General features: G+C 35.9%; 1 protein-coding gene across 2 annotated transcripts in view; it reads left to right on the top strand.

Moving 5' to 3' along the window:
- Cds1 (CDP-diacylglycerol synthase 1) overlaps positions 1–19,585 on the top strand; it is a 67,139-nt gene that overhangs the window by 24,812 nt on the left and 22,742 nt on the right. For both annotated transcript variants that reach the window (XM_058583421.1, XM_046457681.2), the window contains exons 3-5: positions 2,791–2,887; positions 10,413–10,510; positions 13,483–13,622. In XM_058583421.1, coding sequence (XP_058439404.1) covers positions 2,791–2,887; positions 10,413–10,510; positions 13,483–13,622 — 335 coding nt within the window. The remainder of the gene's footprint in view (positions 1–2,790; positions 2,888–10,412; positions 10,511–13,482; positions 13,623–19,585) is intronic.

The raw sequence follows: 19,585 nt of genomic DNA, 5'->3' as shown, positions 1-19,585 counted from the left end.
CATATAGCAGCTACTACATTTTTTATGACATGATCACATAAGGAGTGATATTATTTGTAGAGTACACTGGAGATGAAGCCTGAGGTTCCTGGTGGGGTGATGGTAGGAGGTGGGCAGTTGGGCATCCCCGGGGCCAATAGCACAGAGTTGAGGGAGAACAGTTCTCAGCACAGCAGGAGCCAGTGCCATACCAGCAGGGATACTCTTCCCTGAGGAACAGAGAAAGGCTCAGGGATGAGAAAATACTTTTCCCCAACTCCCATAATTCAAAGGCATTTCTGTACATCAGTGACAAATTCTCAGAAAGGGAAATGAGGAAAACTATCCATTTACAATAGCCTCAAAAAAAAAAAAAAACCTTTGGAATCAACTTAACAAAAGAGTGAAAGATCTATATAATAAAAATTACAGAACCCTAAAGAAGTCAAAGAAGACCTTAGAAGATGAAAAGATCTACCTTGCTCTTGGATAGGCAGAATTGATATTATCAAAATGATATATCAATTCTTCCAAAAGCACTATACAGATTTAATGCAATTCTGATCAAAATCTCAATGACATTCCTCATAGAAATAGAGAAAGCAGTCATGAAATTCATCTGGAAAAATAAGAGACCCAGAATAGCTCAAGCAATCCTTAGCAGGAGGAGTGAAGTAGGTAGCATCACTATACCAGACCTTAAACTACATTACAGAGCAATAGTAACAAAAACAGCATGGTATTGGCACCAAAACAGACTGGTAGGCCAGTGGTACAGAATAGAGGACACAGAGACTAACCCATAAAATTACAATTATCTTATATTAGACAAAGGTATCAAAAACATGCACTGGAGAAAAGATGGACTCTTCAACAAATGGTGTTGGGAAAACTGGAAATCCATATGCAACATAATGAAATTAAACCTCTTTCTCTCACCATATACAAAACTCAACTCAAAATGGATCAAAGACTTAGGAATAAAATCAGAGACCTTGCATCTAATAGAAGAAAAGTAGGCCCTAATCTCCATCATGTGGGATTAGGTCCCAGCTTCCTTAATAAGACTCCTGTGGCACAAGAATTAAAATCAAGAATCAATAAATGGGATGGACTCAAACTAAACTGAAAAGTTTTTTCTCAGCAAAAGAAACAATCAGTGAGGTGAATAGAGAGCCTACATCTTGGGAGCAAACCTTTACCCCTCACACATCAGATAGAGCACTAATCTCTAGGCTATATAAAGAACTCAAAAAGCTAAACACCAAAAAACCAAACAAATAAAAAACAAATAACCCAACCAATAAATGGGCCAAGGACCTGCACAGACACTTCTCAGAAGATGATATACAATCAGTCTACAAATATATGAAAAAATGTTCATCATCACTAGCAATTAGAGAAAAGCACATCTACTCTAAGATTTCATCTCACTCCAGTCAGGATGGCAGCTATTATGAAGACAAACGACAATAAGTGTTGGGGAGGATGTGGGGGAAAAAGGCGCACTCATACACTGCTGGTGGGACTGCAAATTGGTGCAACCACGATGGAAAGCAGTATGGAGATTTCTTGGAAAATTGGGAATGGAACCACCATTTGACCCAGCTATGTCTCTCCTTGGTCTATACCCAATGGACTTAAAAGCAGCATACTACAGGGACACAGCCACATCAATGTTTATAGCAGCACAATTCACAATAGCTAAACTGTGGAACCAACCTAGATGCCCTTCAATAGATGAATGGATAAAAAAAATGTGGCATATATACACAATGGAATATTACTCAGCAATAAAAGAGAATAAATCATGGCATTTGCAGGTAAATGGATGGAGTTAGAGAAGATAATGCTAAGTGAAGTCAGCCAATCCCAAAAAACCAAATGCCAAATGTTTTCTCTGATATAAGGAGGCTGATTCATAGTGCAGTAGGGAGAGGGAGCATGGGAGGAATAGAAGAACTCTAGATAAGGGGACAGGGGTGGGAGGGGAAGGGAGGGGTCATGGGATTAGAAATGATGGTGGAATGTGATGGACATTATTATCCAAAGTACACGTATGAAGACACAAATTGGTGTGAATATACTTTATATATAGCCAGAGATATGAAAAATTGTGCTCTGTATGTGTAAGAATTGTAATGCATTCCACTGTCACTTATAAATAAAAATAAGTAATTAAAAAAAGAAAATACTTTTACTCTTATCACAAAAAGCAGACAGCACACTTTAAGCATGAGAAGGAAGTGTGTTTGGTCTGTCCTTACCCTCAGTGATCAACCTGTTAGATCACAGGAACCTTCATTTCACCAAAATCACTGTACTTTCCAGTTTCATTTCTGTATTATCCTTTCATTACTTTTTCTCTTTGATAGACCATGCTCTCTACACCATATTCTTAAATAGCTACTGATTTTTTTTTAACCTACAATTCCAAAGGACTGAGCGTCATCTTTTCCTAGGGCTTTTGAACCTGACTGGTCTCTCCCTTCATGTGATATCTGGTAGGATGTATGACTTTCACAGCCAGATTGACCACTTAACTCTCTAACCTCATGACTCATCCCCATTCACATTTAACAAAAATTTATTTCTTTCTCTGGCTAACATGATCTCAAATTTTAATTTAGCTCTTCGACAGTGGCTATTGTTAGTACATAAAGTGAAATAGGGTATCTTAAGGAATAATTAAGAAAAATTCTTTAAGTTTAGCAACTCTATACTGAAACCACACTAAAAAACTTTTAAGATACCATTAAATACTTTAAAAGATATCATTAAATACTAACTTTATTAACATTTTCTTTGTAGGTGGAAAAATTGGTGGATTCGTGGAATTCTTACTCTAACTATGATTTCAATGTTTTTCCTGATCATCTATATGGGATCCTTTATGCTGATGCTTCTTGTAAGTGTTTGACATTTTCTTAAGTGTCTCTTGCTCTGTTTTTTCAGCATTTATATATGATTGAAATAATTCTAGTATTTCATAAAAAAGAAGGTAATCCATGTTTTGTTAACAGCAAATTTAGCTCCTTTAAGCATCTTCTAGGTCATGAATGGATTTGGGCTAATCATTTCTGCCTGAAAATAGTTCAATCAGAAGAGACCAAGTGTATTTCCATGTGTTCAACATTGTGCTGAGTGATAGACCTGACAGAAATACACACACAGCTTTGGCATATATATGATTATAGCTAGATCCTTGACTCCAAGGAACTTAGTGTAATGGCCGAGATCTTTAGATAACCATTGACTAAGTACTGTGGTAAATAAGTTGGATAAGTCCAATGAGGACATTATTAGAAAAGCACAGTAAAAAAGCATGTAGTGCATTTGGGACACAGTTTTCATAATCTAATGACCTCACCTCTGAACATCCCTGCATCACCACCTGAGCTTTTGGGAGGATACCTAGTATCCAAATGGTGGCTTGATCATGTGGTAGATTTACTGGGTGGTAACTGTAGGCAGATAGGGTGTGGCTGGAAGTAGCTCACTGGTGGTGTGCCTTGGGGGTTTATATTTTGCCTCTGGTACCTTGATCTCTCTTTGCTTTCTGGCTGCCATGAGCTGAGCAGCTTTCCTCTGCTACACCCTTCTGCCACGATGATCTTCTGCCTTACCTCTGGCCCAGAGCAATGGAGTCTGACTGTAGACTGAACCTCTGAAACCATGAGCCAAAATAAACTTTTCTTTGAGTTGTTTTTGTCAGGCATTTTGGTCACAGTGACAAAAAAGGTGACTAAACAAGAAGACTTTCCAAGGTGGGGACTTTATGGACAAGGTGTGGAGGTAATGGGAGAACATGGTTTGTCGCAGGATCTGAGGTTGTACATGTGGAGGGAGCTAGGGATGAGACTGCAGAGGCCAGGAGAAGCCATTCTAGGAGTTTGGGTTTTCGTTGTGTATGAGAATCCCAATGGTTGAAGACAAACAGGTATTTTGAGCTCATAATTTGTTTAATAAATGCTTCCATGATGCCTGCTATGTGCCAGGTTTTGTGCTGGTTCTGGGGTATAATGAAAAAGGTGATTATCTCTGCCTTCATGGAGCTTGCTACCTACACTTTAAAGAATTGGTTGTAGATATATGTCTCTATATCTGGTTGAAAACTATGATGAGCATTTGAAATAAAGAATAATACTATAAGAACAGAGAAGGAGCTAGGAGACTCTACCGAAGCATTGTGCCAGACACAGAGAACTGTGATATACATGTTGAATAGGAGTAATCAGTGAGGTGAAGGGAGGACCCTAGAGGAAGATCCTCATATACAGAGGTCTGCTGTGTATATCATTGTGGTGGGAGTGAGGAAAAAAGCATTTGTTCAACTAATTTATTATGTACTTTCAGGGTGCTGAGCATGGTTTGGCAGTGAATAGTGAGAGTATGCTCTTGGGATTGTGCACTGTGTACCTCTTCATTATTATTGTTGTTGTTATTTAAGGTCTGCCCTCCCAGTGCATGCCTACCTGCACACAATCCCAGGCATGCAAGCCCCTTCCTTCTCTTTATTATTTTCTTTATCCATTTCTTAGCTAATTTGACCTCTTCTTGTATACTCACCTCTATTCTTTCAATGCTCTTGCCTACTTAAAAATGCATGTACCCATCTCCCTTGTCTTCCCAACTCCATAATCTATCCTATTTGTAGATGGTAAGCTTTAGGGCAACATGATAGAGTTTTCCTTTTATATTATAAAAAAATAAGTCTTCAAGTGAAAGTAGAAACAACAACAACAAAAATCTATCAACTCATGAAACAATGTGAATTGGCTCTTGAAGGGCTATAACACCTCTTTTACACTTTCTTCCCTCATTAATTTTGTACTTCCTTGGTGATATCAAGGTAATGAAAATGAGTAAGTAAGAAATTACTTTCATAGTTCTATTAATTTGCTGGCATCTTAAAGAAAGCACTTTTTCTAACAAAGGAAAAAGTATAATGGATAATTGAGAGGCCAGAATTAATGTGAGGGCAGAGAATGCCAGTCTGAAAGCCAGATAGGCATGTATGGGTATCTGGAGTGATTGCTGGATGGGACCTCTAATTCCTAGTTTTCTCAGTCTTTGAATCTTTGAATCCAGCAGTAACAGGACCCTCCACAGGCTTGAAGACTCAGGCATTTAATTAGCAAGTCTGTGGAGAACATCTGGCTGTATGATGGGTGGATTGGACTGGGGAAGAAGGGACCTGGGACCAAGTGATGTCAGGGGCTCAGTAGGGCTTGGGGGCTTACAGGAACCTTTGGGAACCCAGAATTCTGCCAGAGTGGAGGGAGTACTATAAGCAAAGTTCTATATGGCTGGGTACCTTAGAGAAAGGTGCTTTTCCTTGAGCACTGGGCCTTTGAACCTGGAAAAATAAATAGGGATGAGATCCTGGAAGGCCTTGAAATGATACGTGAAGAAGTTTGTGTTTTATTTGGAAAGCACTGAGGAGCTACTGAAAATATTGGAGATTATTTGGCCCATTGGAGGATCTATAGAAGAAAATTTTGATCTGAGATATTGCAAAGGTATCCTTGCTGGATTGACTTAGGCTGATGTGGTGGGCACCCCTGTGAATAACTTACGTTTTTCCCAAACTATCCAGTTGACTGGATGAAGACTACATTTTAGCCACAATCCAGCAATGTAATTAGGCCAGTATTAGCCTGCCGCAGTCCGGCTGGGCACAATTCAGGAGCCACTTGTCAAAAAAAAACTAACTTTATTTTTAGAACCACACACACCAAACAAAACAGCTCCTCAGGAAAAACCCTCAGAGCCCAACTGCCACCACAGGCTTCCCACAAGCCTCTCCACCTCCCCCCCCCTCCTGCTCTTGAGGCCCATTGGCTGGGTCGCGTGGGCAGAGCCAAAAAAGTCCCCCAATGAGCAGCTCCGTGGTCTGAAAGGGCAGGGAAACAGCCCAATGAGCATCACTGCAGAGGAGCCAGTCAGCCTGAAGTTGCTGGGGCCACTGTGAGCCAATCATCATCTGGCAGTCTGAAAGTTTGCTGGGGCCCCTTCAGCTGTGGCTCTCATTAGCCCACATCGTATAAAGAAGCAGCATAGGCACAAACAGCATCAAATTGAAGCTAGCCTTTCTTAGTTTGTATACCAACTGACCATGTAGCCACTCTTTTATGAAATTCAAAATCCTCTTTTTAAAAACATTCATGCCGATTTAGATTGTGATTTTTAAAAAGAGAATCATAAACCTGCCAAAATGACTTGGGCTTTCTTTGTTTATTTTTTCTATCCTGAAAAGGAAAATGTAGTTTTATTACAAGTTGTTTGCTTTGATTGGTGAGTTTAATCAGAAAAAATACAAGAGGGTCAGAGGTCATAGCTCAGTGGTAGAGTACTTGCCTAGCACATGTGAGATGCTGGGCTCAATCCTAAGTACCACATAAAAATAAATAAATAAAAACAAAGGTATTATGAAAAAAGAAAAGAATATTAGAGTGTTAAAGCTGTAGTTAAAGTCGATTTGAACTCTTGTTGCATATTTAAGTTTATTGAATATATATACATAGGTTACTTTTATACTATGTTTATGTCAAGGGAATATGAATGACATACACAGTTGTTTCTCAGTTGATGTTTTTAATGTATTTTATTTTTTATTTTTTAAATATTCATTTTTTTAGTTTTAGGTGGACATAATATCTTTATTTTACATTATGTGGTTCTGAGATTCGAACCCAGTGCCTCATGTATGCCAGGCGAGCACTCTACCACTGAGCCACAACCCCAGCCTTTAATGTGTTTTAAAGTCTTTATATTCTTATTTCTAACTGGATAATTTATAATTTTGAAAAGTATAGAATATACCTTGTTTGTATTTGCTTTATAATGTCAGCACTCAGTAATGACTAATTCGACATAGTTTTATTAAAAATTTAATACTGGGGCTGGGGATGTGGCTCAAGTGGTAACGCTAGCCTGGCATGCGCGGGGCACTGGGTTTGATCCCCAGCGCCACATAAAAATAAAATAAAGATGTTTTGTCCACCGAAAACTGAAAAATAAATATTAAAAGTTCTCTCTTTCTCTCTCTCTGTCTCTCTCTTTAAAAAAAAAAAACAAACTTAATACTAGGAAATGATAGCTACTATCAGATGGAATTCATACTACTGTTATTTAAAATAAAAGGAACTTTGTCCTTCAGTTTTTAATTTCTAGATCTATGTTGTGTTCATGCATTCTAAGTATGTAGTTACTAAAGCATATTTTAATTTAAAGGTAAATATGAATATACATTCTAAGAGGTTTCTCCCTTTTTGAAAATTACTATAACAATTGTTAATTCATAGAGTATAATTTACTTTCAAATAGAGTGTTTACTTTTTTCCATTGTGAGAGTTGAAAAAGTATATTAAAATTATTTTCAAAAATAATTTTTAAAAAATCACCCTACCCCTACCATCAGCTACTCAAAACTCAGTTAACACAGCCATTTGCTATAGTTTCTTATATCCTTTTTTTTCTTTTAATTTTCGCTTTAAAAACCATGGTTGTAATAATGTTGTGACTAAAATTTTGTCTCCTGCTTTTTAAGCTAATCATGTCCAAAGTTTTGTTTTATTAAGTGGTCTTTATCATTGTCAGCTTTGATAGATTCAAGATAATGCATCATAATTTATTTAAGTTATTATGTGATGTTTAAACACTTAGGTTATGTTCTGGTTATTTTTTTATTATGAATAACAATATCTTGAACTACTCAAGTATAAGTTCTAATTTCATATATAAGATTATTTTCTTAGAATAGATTTCCAAAGTGAAAACAGCATTCATTGGTATAATCCATAAGTACCAGAGTTCACTCAGCATTTCCAGATCTGAACTTCATTCCTTCCCCCAGCCATCCTGTGTAAATCTGTGTTCCTTCCCAAACCTTGTTTGGTGTCGTTGCATGTTCCTGCCTTCCCTTGGCCCTCCAGCTTCCTCAACAGTTAAATCCAGTTTGTTCCAGTTCCTCGAGGTGTCCTGTATCTCTTCCTCCATTCCTCTGCTACTGTCCTGTTAGATGCTCATTCATGTGCAGTGCAATCACGTCCTCTGACCTGTGTACTCTTGCCACCTCCTTTGTCCCAGATCCTCACATCTGTTCCTGTTATTCCACTTGAGCTGTTTTCTAGTGCTTTTCCACCAGGCTCCTGTTCTCCCCTCATCCTCACCTTCATGTTCCAGCACCTTGAGCAACTTGTAGTTTCCTTATCAAGTGACTGCACATTCCCCTCCTTTGGCCCAGCCCACCACCACCCCCTGCTACAGGTTTGTGGGCCTGTACATACACACATTTGACTCCTTCCACATGGTAGTGTAATTGAGTGCTTCCTCCCTGCTAGACTATAACTCTCTGAGAATGATGCCCTGTGTTATTTCTGAGTCCTTAGTAACTGTAAAGTAGTCAATGAAGTATTGGTTGTTGTTTTTAAGACTCTTAACAAATTAATTGGATCAACAGAATTCTACCAGTGAACATTGATTGCTACCAGTACCAATTTCTGCATAAATGGGTCATAATAACTCCGCCTTGAATAATACTTATATTTTAAGGATTTTTTACTCTAATGTTTTGAATTCCCTCTATTCTGTTTTCCCAGGAGTTCCATATTAATTCTCCCTGCCAACTGTAGTTGATGATCATATCATATAAATATATGTGTGCTGTTTTAAAATACTTTTCTTTTCTCAGTAAAATACTACATATAGTGCAAATGGTTGTTCTCAAGTAAATATGTTCATAGAAATTGCATCAGTGCATTTGATATTTTAAAAGTTCTTTGGTTCTATCAATAGCATGGCTTTGCTACTTTATCTTAATATTGAGCATTGTCCCCATTCTGTGATTATTTTTTTAAGAAGTAATCCTGGAACTTCTGATGTTATATACAAAGGTTATTTGAAGAACAATTTGATTGTCCTCTTTTCTTTATATTCTAATACATTTAACAACTTTCTTCTAAAAGTACTCTTTATACTAGTTAGTATAATGTTATTTCTATCTTATAGCTATGAGTTGACACATTTACATTTACTTTACTTTCAAATAATATGTTTAAAAATTTTTTCCATTTTGAAAGGTGAAAAAGTATATTGAAATTAAAACAAATTTTTAAAAAAATCACCCCAACCCTATCATCTACTGCCCAAACCTAGTTAACACAGATACTTCCTTTCATCTTTTTTTTTTTTTTCTTTTAATTTGTGCTTTTAAAGCCATGGTTGTAACTAGTTGTGCTCTCTCATGTGATTTGGCCTGCAAAAAACATAATGGGGAAAAATCAGTTTAGAACAACCAATAAAAAAAAAAAAAGTATATTCTAAACAGTAAGTTTGGTAAAACTAATTTGTGAAGATATTAAAAAGAAGTCCCAGAGTATATCCTCAGACTGAGTTTGGTAAGCTTTTTTTCTGAGAGGGACCAGATAGTAATATTTATGCTTTAGGAAGTTGCATATCGTTTATAACATAATATTTGACTTTAAAAAAAACTCTTTAAACTTAAAAATTTATTCTTAGCTAAAGATCTGTGCAAACAAAAAACCTTGAGTATTCTCTCTAGAGGTTGATAAGAGTTCTGCTGCATTCACAAAGATTTTAATCTCTTGGTTTATAAGCGTTCAACTTGCCATTAGTCCTCTGAGTCTCGGAATTGATCTAAGCAAAGTCCTAATAAATATGATGTGAAAATTTGAGGAATTGCCCTCACCAAGATCTGTGATATAGCAGTTTAAATAGAGCATCAAAAATTGATAAACATATTTACTAGGCATGCATTTAGGACACTACCAACAGAACTGCATGAGCTCTGTTGGCAGGCCATAGTGTGCAGATGTAGAAGGCTGCTGATAATTTGCTATGGTACACAGCACAGCTCTGATGAGGAGAATTGTTGCTGGCCACCAGAGACCTGGCTCAGCAGTGAGAATAAAAAGACCATTCCCATTTCTTGGATGACTGGGTAGAAGATGTTTTAACTATTTGTCCTGATGATATCTTTATTCTTTGTTAAGTATACCAGAATGTATGGTTAAAGATAAATATGTACAAGCAGATTTTCATGCGTGATCATTTTTCTAGGGTAACTTAAGAAACAAAAATGAGAAAATTGGACAAAAAGATTGTCTATCTTGGTAGGAACAGTCTAAAGAAATGAAGTAGTAACAATGGAAGTAGTCTGATCATCCAGACTATATCCCTCAAACTTTAAACTCCAAGGTCACCCCCTACCTGGGGGCAGATGTCTCAAACCTTTTTGAATAAAACATCATTTTACTTACCTTTTAGGCCATCACTTGATCTTAGAGACATTGAATATTGAATTGTCTTTTACATGAATTAAAAAATTTATAGATTAAAAATTTCTAAAACACATATGATCAAACACAAATGTAAACCTTGAGAAATATAATATTCTCTCTTGGTTTCAGGTTCTGGGCATCCAAGTAAAATGCTTCCATGAAATCATCACTATAGGTTACAGAGTCTATCATTCTTATGATCTTCCATGGTTCAGAACACTGAGTTGGTAAGTAAAATCTGTTTCCAGTTTGAAAATCTGATTCTTTTCTAAAGTTTATAAAAGCAACATCCTGATAAGTCATTGTCCACTCAGTTTATGTTATAGATTGATTTTGGAGAAAGGTAAATAAAACGAATGTAATACAGTTTTGACAAGAAGAAAATCACCTGTTTTATCACAACACAACTTTTTTCATAGCTCATATTTCAATCTTTGTAGAGACATGTAATTTATAATAATTATAGACACCTTTCTTTTTTTTCCTTAACATTGTATCATACATTTTTATATCTTTTAGGATCATAATTTTATCAAAATGTTTACTCATAATCTTTTACTTTATTTTTCCTCAGTTGAAAAGAATACAAAATATTTTATATACACAAATGTATGTAAAATCAGAAAAAAATCATTGGATGATTTCAGCATTTAAATGTTTACTCATAGCTATCAAGACCTTGACCAGGAGATATGATATCATAAGAGTTTATATTTAACCTAAGTGGTCATGCCTTTTAGCATAGTTGTTTCATTAGTATCAGCCAAGGAACCTATCATCTTTGGGGTTTAGAGTAGTGAAAACAGTTTCTTGATTTTGGTGATAGCTGATTTTCCTCCTAGAAGTTTTCTTTGTGAGTAATGGCAAATGTAAGGGAAATGTTAGGTGGGTAAAGTAATTAGAGAACAATTAAATGTTACATCATGCAGTACTACTAAGTATGGGAAAAGAAGAGATAAATCAGGATGGGCTCCAGTGATTATAGAAGGCTTAATAAAATAAAAGAGAGATTAACTGACCCTGAAATAAAAACAAGCTTTGGATGAGAAGAGTACCCTGGGTTGGAGAAGCAGGACCCCTCAGGGTCTAGGTATGGCGTGTACTACAGATGGTGTTACATTGGTGACCTTCCTGAGCAGAGGTATTTATTGGAGAATAATGGGCAAAAAATTGGATTGGTGGGCTAGGTTAGGCCTTGATAGCCTTACAGAGGAGTCGAAGCCATATCACAGGATAACTGAAGAAGGTAATGCAGTTGATGGGGAAAAGAATACTTGTCCATTACTTTGGGAACAGTGGGGTATCATTCCATCTGTGAGAACCTGAGAGAATCCACTCCTTTTTTCTTGGACTGTTCTCTAGCCAGCTAGGACTTTTCCTTCCAGAGCAGGAGGCACAGAGGAACTATTTAAGGCAGTATTTGTCAGCCTTTTTCTGAGCTTACCCTCTGTCTGAGGGAGGGGACACACTAGAGGAGGGACAGATGATTTATGAAGTTTTAATTTAAAAGTTTCTCCTAGAGAATTAGACCAGAAACTAGGGGAAAAAACAGAGTCAACTACTTTCTCAGCAGGACCTCTAAAGCTCAGGAAATAATGCCAAGAGTTAATAAATGGGATGGCATCAAATTAAAAAGCTTCTGCACAGCAGAAGAAACAATTAGGAATGTGAAGAGGATCCTACAAAATGGGAAAAAATCTTTGCTAGCTATTCTCTGACAGAGGATTAATATCTAAAATATATGAAGAGCTAAAAAAACCCTTCATACCAAAAAATCAAATAACCAACAAATAAATGGGTACACGAATTAAAAAGATGCTTCTCAAAAGAATAAATACCAGTGGCCAACAAGTACATGAAAAAAATGTTCAACATCATTAGCAATTAGGAAAATGCAAATCACTACATTGAGATTTCATCTCATAGCAGTCAGAATGGCAGTCATCAAGAATACAAATAATAACAAACACTAGCAAGGTGAGGAAAAAGGAACACTTTTACATTGTTGGTGGGATTGTTAAATAGTACAACTACTATGGAAATCAGTATGGAGGTTCCTCAAAAGATTAGGCATGGAACTATGGTATGACCCAACTATAGCACTCTTTGGTATTTATCATACAGAATTAAAGTCATCATACTACAGTGATACATGCATACTCATGTTTATAGCAGCAAAATTCACAATAGCCAAATTGTAGAACCAGTTTAGGTGTGCATCAATGGATGAGTGGATAAAGAAAATATGGTGTATATATACACAATGGAATTTTATTCTAACATAATTAAAAATGAGATTATGTCATTTGCAGGAAAATGGATGGACCTAGAGACTATAATGTTGAGCAAAAAAAGCCAAACTCAGAAGTTATGTTTTTTCTCATATGCAGAAGCTAGAGAAGAAAAAGGAAAAGAAAGGTGGGGGTGGAGCTCCTAAAACTCAAGGGGAAGATCAGTAGGGGAAAGGGACCAAGCAGTGAGATGGGGAGGGAGCCGGGAAATACTGGGAAATAAATGATACTGGCCAAATTATATTGTTATATCGTGTATTGTATACATGTACAAATATGTAACAACAAATTCCATCAGTATCTACAACTGTAATGCACCAATTTAAAAATGTAGGGGCTGGGCTGAGTAGCATGCACCTGTAATCCCAGTAGCTCCAGAAGCTGAGAAAGCTGGATCATGATTACAAAGCCAGTGCCCCTGGGTTCAATCCTTGTTACAAAAAGAACAAGAAAAAAAATGTGGGGAGAAAAATCTTTCTTCTAGAGAGTTTTACCTGCCATTAGGTCCTTTTGCCCAATTTCCCTTTATCTGAGCATTGAGAAGAGCAGAGAAAGATGCCAATATTGTGTGCAAGACAGTGGGAGAAAGTTAGACTAACTCTTCTTCCTTTCTCAATCTTCTTAGAGCAGGTGGGGATGTGTCCTGATGGTTACTATTACAAAGCACTAAACTGTACTTTGAGTACTTGGGAGTTAATTTTCAGTGTGTATGTTGTATTTTCTGTATTGTTTTCTCTGGCATTATAGTTTGGGTTAAAGACATGAACTCTATTCAGTAGATAGTTGTTGACTGATTTTGAATTGGTCTTCTGAATTTGGTTTTGTATCATCAAAATGTAGAGAATTATTCAATTGAGGGGGGGAAAGGCTTCAAATATTTAAAGGAGTTAATTGTTTTTAAATTGTAGGTACTTTCTATTGTGTGTAAACTACTTTTTCTATGGAGAGACTGTGGCTGATTATTTTGCTACATTTGTTCAGAGAGAAGAACAGCTTCAGTTCCTCATTCGCTACCACAGATTTATATCATTTGCCCTCTATCTGGCAGGTAAGTTGAGGAATTATTCTGTGTCAATATGTAACTAGTATATTTCCCATGTTTATTTTTACTTACACTATTTAAATACATAATATACTTTATTTGTTATATTTTGTTCCAGTCTCTCTTTTTAAATATTTCTCATGTGTAAAGCTATTTCTTTTATTATGGTCTTAATTAGCATTTACTCCCTAATAGTGGTTTTTAAAAAGTACTAGATTAATAGTACTTTTAATTTTCTTTGAAAATTATAGTAAAGAAACTTTAAAATGCACAGTAATTATTAATCAAATAAAATTTACAAGGAAACTTTTGTATATATGTGTGTGTATAAATGTGTATTTCTCTAACACACATATAGAGAGAATATATAGGAAATAGAGCTTTCGTATAGAATTCATTAGAGTCATTAGTTTTCCCAACATAGTTACTGTATATGTATATGTTTATTTAGTGTGCTATACCACGTTTTTATTTTATATATTTTATAAAAGTTATATATTAAGTTAGAATTAACATATTTCTTTTCCATAAAATTTTACCAATCATAAAAGTCAAGACTCCTAATATAAATCCTAGCTATAGCACTTACTAGTCAAGTAAACATTGGGAAATTTAATTTTCTTCAGGTCTCACTTTTTTTTTTTTTTTGGTGGTGCTAGGGATTGAACTCAGGGCATTCGGCTTTGTGCATGCAAGGCAAGCACTCTACCAACTGAGCTATATCCCCAGCTTCATGTCTTAATTTCTTTGTAGAGTTTATAGAACAGTACCTGGAACTACAAGTATTTTTTACTATTACAATTATTTTTACTTTGAAAGAAGAAAATGAATTTTATTTGTAAATTTTCATTTTAGTTATTAATAGTTATTGCTTTAGCACCTAGAAATTTCTCAGTAAATCAATTTTTTTACTGTTAGTACAGTTTTGGAAATCTAATACAGTGTAGTGATTCCTTTCCATTTTTCATGAAGCTGAAAATCTACAGAGCATGTGAGTAGTGTGTCCAGTCCTTTAGTTTGTCATTTTATTCAGTAGTTATGATGATGATGTTCTTCATGGTGCTCCTACTTGAAGAAAGTCCTCTTTGGTTCCTTGGCCTTCTCATTCTAGAACATGAAACACAATCTGAAATGATAATGGTAATTTTCAGAGACTTGAGAGGGTTTTTTTTTTGTTTGTTTGTTTGTTTGTTTTGGGGGGATGGGATGCTACATTTTTGAAGGATTTTCTTCCTTTTACATCAATTGTTTTTTACAATCCAGTTTTCTGATTCTATTCCTTTATTTTGAAAATCATTACTAATGTGTTTGTAGAAAATAAAGTCTTAACAGGTATTAACATATTTCTTTTCTTTTAAGAGTAAAGGAAGGTATTTATTTGAAAGTAGTTGGTCTGCCTGCTTTAAATTCTGGTCAGTTTGAATGTTCCAATCATGAAGAGATTTTGGTGATACCAGGTTAAAGGATCATACTAAAATTTTGTGGAGTAAAACATTGACTCTGATTCTGTGTTTGTCAAAGCACATTTGTGGCACTATTTCCTGAGAAAGACTCTAGGTATTTTCTCTCATTTACCAAACTAACAATCTTGATTTTTCTTTTTTTATTTCTCCTCCTCCTCCTCCTCCTCCTCCTCCTCCTCCTCTTCCTCTTCCTCCTCCTCCTCCTCCTCCTCCTCCTCCTCCTCCTCCTTCTCCTCCTCTCCTTCTCCTTCTCCTTCTTTCTCCTCCTTCTCCGCCTCCTTCCTCCTCCTCCTCCTCCTTCCTCTTCTTCATGTGGTGCTGGTGACTGAGCCTGTGCACGCTTGGCCATAGTTCTACCATTAAGCTATACCTCCAGACCACTGATTTACTTTTTAAAATATAAGGAAGATTCTGCATAGATTATGTCCTAATTACAGGAGAGAAGAAAATAATGTCTTCTCAATTTGTATTTAGACTAACAACACTGCTTTTCTGGCATTTTTCAGTTTTTAGCACTAATATTAGCCAGAGAAATATGCACAGTGGCTTCTGTTCTTTTTTTTTTTTTTTTAAGGGATTGAACTCAGAGCCTCACAACATGTAGGCAAATGCTCTACTACTAAGCCACATTCCTCGCCAGACTTCTGTTATAGAACCTAATAATTATTTTATTTCCTGTGATTATTCTTATAATTACTTATTAATAATTATGATTAATTAAAATATAAAGCATTTTAAAAATCAATTTCAAAGATTTATAATTTATAATACAAGCACCACATTCTAGATTTTTCCCATTTTTCTAGGTATTAGGTCTACCTCTTAATTCATCTTAGAAATTATCTGTTGACTTCTTATTAAAACATGGCTCACTTCTCCATATTCAGTTGTTTTTAGTTGTTGTTTGCATTATTAAATGGCTACCTAAAATGTCATTTCCTATAGAATCAAATAGTATCTATGATTACATTTCCATTCTTGTTTTCCCTATCCTGAATAACTGCCTTACTCTATCTTTTAAACATAGGTAAATTTTGGAGTAGAGATGCTTAATTTTTCCTTCAGGTCTTTTCCGTGTTTGTTGGTAATTTTTTTTTTTTTTTTTTCAAATGTTTGCACAGATCAGATAGTCTGTCAATTCCCTTTGTCTCTGGAGACCTCTGAGTGGCTGTTCCCTGTAGACAAGCTGCTTGCAGGCCTATCACCCAGCTGCCCTTGTGATTTAGGTCCCTATTTTTGTTCTTTGTCTTCTACTTTTTTGGATATCACCCTCACTTTGTTGAAGCATAGCCTCAAAAAGTTTCCTGTGAAATGATGCATAACAGATGAATGTTTCTGTTCATACATTTCTAAAAATACCTTTAGTCTATTCTCATAGTTGCTTGCTTTGGCCAGAGCTTTGCACCTATTGTTAGGCTTTTACTTAGCACTCCAGCTCAGAAGCCGAGGCCTCACTCTTGCCCACCACCGAGCCTTTCAGTTTCTCTAGAAAATACCTTTAGTCACCCCTGGTACCTCATTTCTGCTGAAAGTTACCCATGTCTTACAGTTTCCAAATTTGCAGGCATTCTTTTTTTTTTTTTTTTTTTTCAATTCTCCTTGGCATGTCTTCAATTCTCTTTGTTCTCGCCAGGTTTTTTCTTAATTTCTTTAAATGTTGTTTTAGTGGTATGCCAGGATAGAATAGATTCTACTTGCTCAAAACAGAAACCTTTACCTAGTTCTTTCATTTTTCTCTTGGCTTAAAACAATTTATTAGTTTCTCTCATAGTCCTGTGAATTAACAGGGCTTAAACAGATAATTTCTAACTCAAAGCCTCTCATGATTGCCCTAAGAGGGAGGCTGTTGCTAAAGTCTTTTTAAGTCTTGAGTTGGCTAGATATTCAAGATGCAAATTAGTGCTGGCTATTCATTAGAGTGACCTTTCCCTCGGGAATGGATATTAGAGTACATTGGTGGGTTCTGAATGGGGAGCATGACGAGACTTCTACTCGCTTTTTGTGAAACTAGTTTTAAAAAGTGAAAACATAATATACACCCATACTAAAAAAAATTCAGACTAAAACGTAGTATTCTGTGAAACCATCTTCCTACCTCAGAGCCTTACTTACTCTCTCCAGGGGCTTACTACAGTTATTTCAGAAATCTCCCAAGTATTTAAGTTTACATGCTCCTAGCTCCCTTTACCTCTCAGTCCTTTTTATCTTGCTATGCTTGGGATTGAACCCAGAGCCTTGTGCACGCTAGGCAAGCACTCAACCACTGCCTAGCTCTTATTATTTTATTTTGAGACAGATTTTGAGTTGCCCATGTTGGCCTCTAATTTGTGATCCTCTTCCTCAGCCTCCCTAGTAACTAGGATTACAGGCACGTGCCACCATGCCCACTCCTTACCCATTGCCTTATACAAATAAGAGCAGACTATTCTCTACTTATGTTTTCCACCTAATATAGCACATAGTTGTTTTTATATCGACACCTCTAAATTGATCTCATTTTTTCCATATCTATAGTTACATCTATGTTGCTGTACAGTGATATTTGATTGGCAGAATGTCAGCATATAAGGTGACTACTATTCCCTTGGCTTACTTCCCCTTGGTGGTTTGCTATAACTTCTCAATTGAGTGGGGACAGATAAGTGAAATTTATTTTCTTTGTTGTTTCTGCTAATACATTTTACATATCCCTTCCCAACCAACACCTTTTTAGTTGTTTTTGTTTCATACATTAAACCTTTGGACTCATAAAATAAAAATCAGTGTTTTTTTTTTTTTTAACAATATAGTGATTTCTGCCTTGGTTTCACTTTTGCAATTGGTGTTTTAAGCTCATTAAAAGTCATCAGTCATTCTTTCAACATACATTTGAGTGCTCCCCCCAAATGCTGGATAGAGTGTCGAAGTGTTAAGGATATAAGGAGAAAAAATGTGGATAATGTACCTTCCAGAGTCTTAGAGCTGTTAATTGTGTCTCCTAGTGCATTGCTGAAACACGAACAAGGATCAGTGGGTTTATGAAGAAAGGGAAGAGAAATGGCAGGTGCATGAAAAGTAGAGGATATGCAGGTCTCTGTCCAGTTACTGGTTGGTAAGGGCATCTGGGAGGAGCAGCCAGCTAGCTGTGCTTGGCAGGGGGTGTTCTGGGTCTGTAGCAGGCATTAGAAACTGGAAAGATAGGCAAGATCCATATTTTGAGAAGATTTGTATGTCATGGGTAGGGTTTGGACTGTAACCCTGGAATTCCACTGGAGGATTTTATACTAAAAGAAGATATAATGAGATTGTGCTTATATAAGGGGATTGGAGACATTAGCAGTGAGACTAGGTAGGAAACTACTGCTGAAATTCATGCTAAAGAGAGTAAGAGCTAGAATCCTTAAGGTTTGTAATTACTACTAAAAGGGTTATGAATAAAAAAAATAAAGATACTGTAGTTGATCTTAGAACCCACCAGTTATTTTATGACAATTTATGAAAAATTATATTTTGTATCCCTGATTACTCATTTTATTGAAATAATTATATATTCATCTGCAGTTATAAAAACTGATAGTTCCCTTTTATGTTTTTCCCAGTCTCCACCAGTTGTAATGTTTTGCAAAACTCTATTATCACATCGGAAATTGATATTAGTACAATCCTACAAATGTTACTCTTAAAATGCACCCTTATAGTAAACTAGGAGATACTGAGTAAGATGATGAAACTTCTAATACAAAATAAACATAGAATTTTATGTCTATTATTGTTTCAAGCATGGCCTACATATGGCCTATTGAACTATAAATACCAGCTGTGTGACTTCTGTTTGTTTTATTCCCAGGGTTCAATGCAGGGTCTGGCATTTAGATTCCCAGTACATATCTGTTGGATAAATGTTAAAAGGCTGAGAATGTGCAGGGTACACACAGTGCTTTTTAGTGATATTTTCTTACCATCAGTGTTTTATTTGTGGTTTTGAGCTGGTTGGCAGCATTATGAGCTTGGTCTAGCAAATGAAGTTAGACTTTAAAACATAAGTGAAGAGGTAGAGTGCTATATTGAGATATTTGTACCTTTCACTAATACTGTGTAAATCTTTGGAAGTTGGTTAAATAATATTCCAAAGGCCCTGTCAGAATTTTTAGTTTTATTATAGTGATAAAATGACTTTGAAAAGTTTAGGTCTTTACAGAATTTAAAAGCAGAGATAGCCCATCCTATTCCATTGATGTTAAATTTTATTGAAATGTGATGTAGATATCTCTGGGCCTGACCCCCTCATCAAATTAAATGACTTATTTCCTAGCATTCAAGATGACTCACTCTCTAGAACCTGGAGGTCATTCTGACATTTAGATAATTTTGTCATAAAGTGAATTTGATAGATTGCAAAAAAAAAAAAAAAAAAAAAAAAACCATTGAGACTGAAACTATTTAGACAAAAAAATTGCTTTAAAGACTAGATACATATAAAAAAGAATTTTACATCAGTTTGGTGATTTGGATTTGGGGCTTTTTAGA

This window comes from Marmota monax, unplaced genomic scaffold (genome assembly GCF_021218885.2).
Source record: "Marmota monax isolate L192 unplaced genomic scaffold, Marmota_monax_Labrador192_F-V1.1 WCK01_AAM20220418_F8-fsc00128, whole genome shotgun sequence".
NCBI classification, from domain to species: domain Eukaryota; kingdom Metazoa; phylum Chordata; class Mammalia; order Rodentia; family Sciuridae; genus Marmota; species Marmota monax.
This window is presented reverse-complemented; position numbering and strand designations above follow the sequence as displayed.